Here is a 9,207-nt window from a genome sequence, read left to right as displayed (position 1 = left end):
TTTTGTACTTACTATAGGAATACAAACATTAGGATTCTTGAACTCTGATATTTGGAGTGTCGAACAAAATCCCTGTACAGCTGTGTCACTCGAAGAAGACGCGTTGGCGATGGAAACAGAAAATCACCAAAAGTGTCATTCTCAAACAACTAAATCTATTTATATTTATTTTGATGTATTTATGGTTAACATGATTTCCATTGACTGGTGGGTGGGGGTCCTGACCTCCCATAGAGGGCAGGGAGGCACTTACTGTGTCTTCTATCCCCTTATATCTCGGTGGGGGTCCTGACCTCCCATAGAGGGCAGGGAGGTACATACTGTGTCTTCTATCCCCCTATATCTGTTTTCCAACATGCTTTCTGTCTTTGTCTTGGATTGAGATTACTTGGTTTTGTCCTGGCCCTAGCCGGAGTCCTTTGGCTGGGAGGGAAACAGTCAATGTAGAGTTAAGAGTTTTGGGAGATGATATTTTTGTCTTGTAAATTATCTCTCTGTTGTGTAATGTATTATTTTAATTTTAAATATAAATGATTTGTAATGAGTGTATTCCTCTCAGTAGGGACCTGTGCTTGTGTCAGGATGAGACATTTAAGTGACCTCAAACTTAGTACTTTGATAGTGTGCTCATGGAATCTACACCTGTTTCTTATTTGAACCAATTCCCCAATGTCTTACCTTTTCTTGGGTGCTTTAATTGTAATTCTAGAACTTTTTACCTTCCCATTTTCTTCCTTTTTACTGGCGCTGATATAACCTAAATGTGTTGCAAGCGCCGTAAAACCATTAAAAACAAACAAAACGATTCGGATCCCGACACAGTTGTGCTACTCGAAGAGAGAGGACGCGTTGGTGCTGGGAACAGCAAAACACCAGCAGTGTCATTCGAAACCAACTCAATCTATTTATATTTGTGTGTGTCAGTGTATGTGTATATATGTGTGTGTGTGTGTGTGTGTGTGTGTGTGTATGTGTGTGTGTGTGTGTTTAGTTCCAATGGTTTCCATTGATTTTTTTCCATCATGATAATTGTGATATCTATCTATCTATCCATCTATCTATCTATCTATCTACACTTCTTTAAAAGTTCATACGATTTATTTTTACACCTTGTTGATGCATGATTGTACAGACAACAATAATATAACATTGGATTGTATTATTATTATTATTATTATTATTATTATTATTATTATTATTATTATTATTATTATTATTATTATTATATATTATATAATTGCCAATAAAAATACTATGGAATAAAGCAACGGTTTGTACAAAACACGAACGTCTCGCTTTTGATGTCAAGCTGGTTGATTAAGGAATAGCACTGGTATTTCTAGTGGGCGGGGAGGTCGCTTGCTCTGGGTGGGGATCCTGACCTCCCATAGTGGGCAGGGAGGTACATGCTGTGTCTTCTATTCCCCCACACCCGTTTTCCAATTGTTCCCTGTCGTTGTCTTGGAATGAGATTACTTGGTTTTGTCCTTGCCCTGGCCGGAGTTCTTTGGCTCAAACTAAGTACTTTGACGGTGTGCTCTTGCAATCTACATCTGTTCCTTATTTGAACCAGTTCCCCTTTGGCTCATCTTTTCTTTTGTGCTTTAATTATAATTCTAGAACTTTTTATTATCCCATTTTGTTCCTTTTTACTGGCGCTTATATGACCTTAATGTGTTGCAAGCGCCATAGAACCCTTAAAAACAAACAAAACAGGTCGCTTGCTGTGTCTTCTATCCCCCTGTACCTGTTTTCCAATTGCTTTCTGTCTTTGTCTTGGAATGAGATTACTTAGTTTTGTCCTGGCCGTGGCTGGAGTCTTTGGCTGGGAGGGAAAGAGTAGTGTTATAGTTTTGGTGTGCTCTTGGAATCTACATCTGTTCCCTATTTGAAACCAATTCCCCTTTGTCTTACTTTTCTTGGGTGCTTTAATTGTAATTCTAGAACTTTTTACTATCCCATTTACTTCCTTTTTCCTGGTGCTGCTATGACCTCAAGCGCCGTAGTACCCTAAACTCTCTCCTTACCAGCCATTTTCAGGATTTTACCCAAAATGTCACACCCAACTAACTCAAAAATAGATTTTTTTAATCACTCAAACACAATAGCAGCAAGTTCTTTCGATAAATAATTTATTGAGCAAATTTTGCTCTACAACACACTGTTCGTTTTCTTTAAATTTTATGATGTACAAGAGAAATTTGAATAAGAAAAATGTTGGTTGTATCGTAACGAATGTGACGATTTTCCTATACTTGGTAAGGAGAGGGTTAAATGTTGGTTGTATAGTAACGAATGTGACGATTTTCCTATACTTGGTAAGGAGAGGGTTAAATGTTGGTTGTATCGTAACGAATGTGACGATTTTCCTATACTTGGTAAGGAGAGGTAAATGTTGGTTGTATCGTAACGAATGTGACGATTTTCCTGTGGTTGGTAAGGAGAGGGTTAAATGTTGGTTGTATCGTAACGAATGTGACGATTTTCTGTGGTTGGTAAGGAGAGGGTTAAATGTTGGTTGTATCGTAACGAATGTGACGATTTTCCTGTAGTTGGTAAGGAGAGGGTTAAATGTTGGTTGTATCGTAACGAATGTGACGATTTTCCTATAGTTGGTAAGGAGAGGGTTAAATGTTGGTTGTATCGTCACGAATGTGACGATTTTCCTATAGTTGGTAAGGAGAGGGTTAAATGTTGGTTGTATAGTAACGAATGTGACGATTTTCCTATAGTTGGTAAGGAGAGGGTTAAATGTTGGTTGTATAGTAACGAATGTGACGATTTTCCTGTAGTTGGTAAGGAGAGGGTTAAAAATAAACAAACAAAAACAAATACCTTCTTTTCTACAACTTTCCATTTTCCTCGCGCTGAAATGACCGATCAGCGTCACAAGCACCGATTATGACCCAAAAAAAAAAAAAAACCAAAATCAAACAGAAATCGTCCACAATGCGCATTCGAATTGGAACAGAACCCACATTTTGCCTTTCATTTTTCGCCTGAAAAGTTGGATGACCAAATGATACCGGTAGTGTTTTGTGTGAGTTTCCAAATAATATTTACGTCTGGTTCCTGTTCAGACGGAGTAATGCGCTATAGGGAATGAGTTTTGCGGAAAGAGTACTCCCTTGATGGACGTCACCCTAGTCTTGACGTCATCGGCGGAAAAGTTATTAGAGAGAGAACGTCATGTTGGTTGTACGCATGATGTGCAATCATAGGACGCTACTCTTCCGCTAATCTCATTCCCTATAAGGGGAGCTATTTGTTATTATATTATTATTATTATTTTATTATTATATTATTATTATTATTATTATTATTATTATTATTATTATTATTTTTATTATATTATTATTATTAATTATTATATTATTATTATTATTATATTATTATTATTATTATTATTATTATTATTATTATTATTATTATTATTATTATTATTATTATTATTTTTAATTATTATTATTATTATTATTATTATTATTATTATTTATTATTATTATTATTATTATTATTATTATTATTATTATTATTATTATTATTATTTATTATTATTATTATTATTATTATTATTATTATTATTATTATTATTATTATTAATTATTATTATTATTATTATTATTATTATTATTATTATTATTATTATTATTATTATTATTATTATTATTATATTATTATTATTATTATTATTATTATTATTATTATTATATATTATTATTATTATTATTTATTATTATTATTATTATTATTATTTATTTATTATTATATTATTATTATTATTATATTATTTATTATTATTATTATTATATTATTATTATTATTTATTATTATTATTATTATTATTATTATTATTATTATTATTATTATTATTATTATTATTATTTATTATTATTATTATTATTATTATTATTATTATTATATTTATTATTATTATTATTATTATTATTATTATTATTATTATTTATATATTATTTTATTATTATCATTATTATTATTATTATTATTGTTATTCTCTGGCGCTAAAATATATATAATTTTTTTTAAAACCATTAAAAACCACACAAAAATACAAAAACAAACAACCCCCCCCCCCCCCCCCCACCCCCGAAATAAAACAATAATTTTTTTAAAACCTTGATCACTTATATAGCGCAATATCAAATAAACGTTCTCAAAGCGCCTTACAAGGGGTCCCAGACCAACAGCAACACTGAATGTGTAAGACGAGATGAGGTCTTGAAGGTGATATTACAATTAACTTTCGACGGAGACAACGCTGTTAACGCCCATGTACTCATTTAACACCTGAATACGATGAGAGAATGTGAGTGAAGAGTGTTTTTCCAAAGCTTCAATTGAGTGTCACTCAACGTGGGACTCGAACCTTTGGCCTATCGGTCCGAAAGCGAGTGTCATACCACAAGACCACGAAGCCGCTTTACAATACAAAGGGTGTGTGGGGGTGGGGGGGGGGAGGGGGTAAATAGAATAGGGAAGAAGAATGTGGTGCCAAAAAAATGGTTCCTATTTCATTGGAAGTGTAAAACCACTCTTCCGGATGACTGAATACAACACACCTTGTGTAATCCATCTTCTGGTGTCCGCGAGATGGCATCTTATTTTATTTTCTAGTCGAAATAAATTCTGGTTGTCAATACAGATCAGCCATCCTCGCTCTTTTACGTTCTTTACTAACGAAAGAGTGAAAATGGAGAGGCTTCGTATGGGAACAAAACAGACAATGGACGTTTCGGGTACAAACCCTTCGTCAGCACAACAGTACACAAATAAACGTGGAAAACAAATAAAATAAAATGAAAAATAACTTTAGTATTTATAACGTTAGTATTTTACGATCACCGGCTTCAGGCAGCCCCTACCGTTTTCTTGTTTTACGTCCTGTAACCTAATAATCTGCCTAGACATCGTGCTACTGAAATAACCATGCCACCTTATGGTTCAATGTGTAACCTATTCGTTATTTGTCCTCTGGAGGACTGGCTACATATGTACACACTTCCAAGGATTTTGGAACCAGAAAATGAGAAAGTGTGAGGTCACGACTTTTCCTCACTATAGATAGTTCGAAGATGACGTCACTCAGGTCTTTGTTATTGTTTTTTGCCATCCGCGTTGATGAGTAATGCTCACTGAACTGTATTAACCTGACTATGAACGTTCATGGATACACATAGTTTTGTGTGTTGGTCCGTTATACTTCCGGATGGCAATGTTATGAGCTTCTTCTCCAAGCGCATACTATCTATTAAAAGACCAGATTTAGAAGCCGTCATCAAATGATTCGGTCTTGAAGTCTAACTGGGTTTCTCTAAACACGTGGGTTGATCTCGGGCTGTCCTAGATATTTGGCACCATTTATTTCAATTCACAGGCAATTACGTCAGTACACGCCTACTGTGAAAAAATACTTTTGTACAAGAAAAATATTTTGACCAGAAAACTCGTCCTTCAAATATTGATCGATTGATTAAACTGATCCTCATCTTGTTAAAAATACTCAAACCTGGGACGTCGACAAGTTTTCTATTATCTGAAGTTCCAGCTTTGAAGACCCTGTTTGTTCGTTTGTTTGTTTGTTTGTTTGAAAACTACTGAGATTAGTTATAATATATATAAAATAAAATATATATATATATATATATATATATATATATATATATATATATACATACGCATATAATATATATATAATATAATATATATATATATATATATTATATATATATATATATATATATAAATATATATATATATATATATATATATATATATATATATATATATAGGCTATACACACACACACACACACACACACACACACACACACATACCAAAATAACACGACATTCGCACACACGTACAGACTGATAGGACAACACTATATTCTGAATGCGGGTCACAATTATTCAATTTTCTATCAACATTAACAAAAAATACTTTAAAAGATAATCAAAGTAGGACGTGCATTTTGTGACTCGAGAAAAAATACATTAAAATTGAAGTAACATTTATTTTATTTTTTTTTGCCCCAAAAGATAGAAAGTTCTGGATCTTCATGATGGTTTTTCATTGTTTTATAATTAGCTACACGGATGGAAACACGTTGGAAGTTTTGGAAAGTAGGACCAGCTTCAGATGGCTCAAGAGAAAATGATTAAAATTGATCTTCCCTCCTCCTCCACCCCCCCCCCCCCCCCCCCCCCAACCACCTCCACCTCACAACCACCCCCCCCCCCCCCCCCCCCCCCCCCCCCCCCCCCCCCCGTTGGAAGTTTTGAAAAGTAGGACCCTCTTCAGATGGCTCAAGATAAAATTATTAAAATTGATCTTCCCTCCTCCACCACCCCCGCCCCCACTCCCCCCCCCCCCCCCCCCCACCTCCTAAAAAACAGTACAACCCCATCCCCCATCCCCCTTTTTCAAAAAAAAAAAATAGTAAGGGAACAAGACAAACACCCAACCTCCCCCCCCCCCCCCCCCCCCCAAAAAAAAAAAAAAAAAAAAAAAAAAAAAAGAAATCAGCAAAACAACCAAACAAAACATAAATTTAGAAAATGAAAATAAAACGCCCAACAACACCAAAAGTTACGATCATTAAAAAAGACATTGAACGTTTTTATCAAGTAGGAGGCGAAGGAAATCTCTCTACAATAAATAATTAAATTTCAACCAAGAAATATTATGAGTTCTTTAAAAACAAAAAAAAAAACTGCTAAACGTTTAGCATCAAAAATAAATGATAAGAATAACAAGATGACAAGATAGAATTATGGTAATTAGGGTCAAAGGTAACAGTAACCTCAATCCCTAGTAGATAAACCAAATTGGCTGGAACCCTCACCCTCACAGATAAGACTATTTTCGTTGTTATGATAATTTGTCCCATCAGCCACTAATTCATCTCTCGTGGCTGATTTTTATTTTTTTTATTTTTAATATTTTTAAAAGATTGTTCGTGACTTTTTTTTCAAAAGTGGACGCTCGTGACAATTTTTTTTCTCTCTTTCTTTCTTTCTTTTGATGATGATTATATTAGTTTAATTATTATTATTATTATTGGGGGGCAGCTGTGTATCACTGCCGGAGTCCCAGACATTCTTCGATCCCATTGGGCATTGGTTGTCACGTGGGGATCAAGACTCTATATACGATTATATTGAAGCCTTAGTGGGTAGATTTATTTGGTCTCAACTCTGTCGACACACACACACTCACACCCCTTGAAACTTTTTGTTGAATCATCTTCAAGTTTTGGTAAGTTTATTTTTGTCATTACCTTAGTCAGAGATTATTGATTTCCAAAGGAGACCCTGTGTTCCTCTTTAACTCACGCAATCGTATAGATTTTTGTTACTTTTCAAAATGGGAAAAAATGTATTAAAAATGATCATGTGCATAGATAGTTATATTCAACTACCATTAACATGTAAAAATTAAGAGCATTAGCTTTGATACTACGCCTGTAATTTGTCTCAGATAAATTTATTAAATAGGCATGGGGGTAAAAGTAATCCCGGGTAAACTACGGATAGAGTCGGTGTTAGGGTTGAGTGAGTTAACTTGTTTGTCCCCCCACTTTTGGAACATTTGCACTGGCTTCTTGTTCGTTATTCAATAGACTACAAAATTATTAGTTTTCAAATGCATCAACAATTTATCCCCTAATTGTCTTTCTGAACGTATAAACCTTAAGCCTGGTTCGAGACCAGAAGCCTTCGATCATCACGTGACACAACTGTATTATCTGGACCAAAAAGAGAGTTAAAATCTTTTGCTGATTGCCCTTTTCAATGTTCTGGCCCCAAACTCTGGAATGCCCTACCTACCCCATGCCCAACCCATTAGAGAAATCGAGAATATCTCAAACTTCAAATCTGCTTTCAAATCTCACTTTTTAAGAATTCATTTTACACCATGCCCTTATGATTTTTGTATACTTTTATATATTTAAAAAATTTGTATTTGGTTTCAATATTTCATTTTGACTATACATATGTTCGTAACTTAATTCATTATTTGTAAAGCGCTTTGAGATGTTTGGTGTCACGGAAAGTGCTCAACAAGTGTCTTATCATTATTATTATTATTATTATTATTATTATTATTATTATTATTATTATTATTATTATTATTATTATTATTATTATTATTATTTGTATTATTATTATTATTATTATTATTATTATTATTATCACGTCATCATCATCATCATCATCATCATCATCATCATCATCATCATCATCATCATCCTTGTCATTTTTATTTTCCTATATTATTTCAACCAATTCTTGTCTACACTTTAGCAAATAAAACAACAAGAACCGCCAAGATGAAGCTCGTTGCCCTTTTGATGATGACGATGTTTGCAGCGGCCATCTCGGCTGCTGCCGTCGCACCCAATGAGTCCAAACACTTCCTGGATGAATACATCAGCTCTGGTGACCCTGACCTTGAATACGAGATCGTCGACATGGATGATGCCATTCAAAAAGCCCGGATGTTGAGGGGCATGGCCAATTTGTTGGTGGAAGCGGAAGCGGAAGCGGAAGCAAAAGCCTTGGCCACACAACCCAAGAAGAGATTTCTGAACAGAATCAAGAACGCCATCATTGCGGGGGCCAAGAGGATTGGACATTTCGTCTCCGGGCTTCTGAAGAAGGCGAAGGAAATCTTCAATAAAGTTTTGGGTGTCTTCGGCCGTGAGTGAGATCATCAAAATTATCATCATCATCACCACCACCACCACCACCACCATCATCATCATCATCATCATCATCATCATCATCATCATCATCATCATCATCATCATCATCATCATCACCATCATAATCACCGTCATCATCATCACCATCATAATCATCATCATCGTCGTCATCATCATCATCATCATCATCATCATCATCATCATCATCATCATCATCATCATCATCATCATCATCATCATCATCATCAGTGCTTAGAGTCTGGTATCTCGGAGTTATAGCGCTATATAAGTTTTCAGCATTATTATTATTATTATTATTATTATTATTATTATTATTATTATTATTATTATTATTATTATTATTATTATTATTATCATCGTCATCATCATCATCATCATCACCAACCAATCATCGTCACCATCACCACCATGTCATTTATTCTTGTCATCCATTGTAATCATCCTCCTCATACTTTTGA

General features: G+C 34.2%; 1 protein-coding gene across 1 annotated transcript in view; it reads left to right on the top strand.

Moving 5' to 3' along the window:
• The first annotated feature begins 7,139 nt into the window (after positions 1-7,139).
• Positions 7,140-9,207, top strand: part of LOC144979667 (uncharacterized) — a 7,224-nt gene continuing 5,156 nt past the window's right edge. The window contains exons 1-2 of the mRNA XM_078926513.1: positions 7,140-7,278; positions 8,328-8,723. Of these exons, the coding sequence (XP_078782639.1) occupies positions 8,354-8,723 (370 nt within the window). The 5' untranslated portion in view covers positions 7,140-7,278; positions 8,328-8,353. The remainder of the gene's footprint in view (positions 7,279-8,327; positions 8,724-9,207) is intronic.

Source organism: Berghia stephanieae, chromosome 9 (assembly GCF_034508935.2).
Source record: "Berghia stephanieae isolate SIO BIC M18660-M18661 chromosome 9, UCSD_Bste_1.3, whole genome shotgun sequence".
Classification (NCBI taxonomy): Eukaryota; Metazoa; Mollusca; class Gastropoda; order Nudibranchia; family Aeolidiidae; genus Berghia; species Berghia stephanieae.
This window is presented reverse-complemented; position numbering and strand designations above follow the sequence as displayed.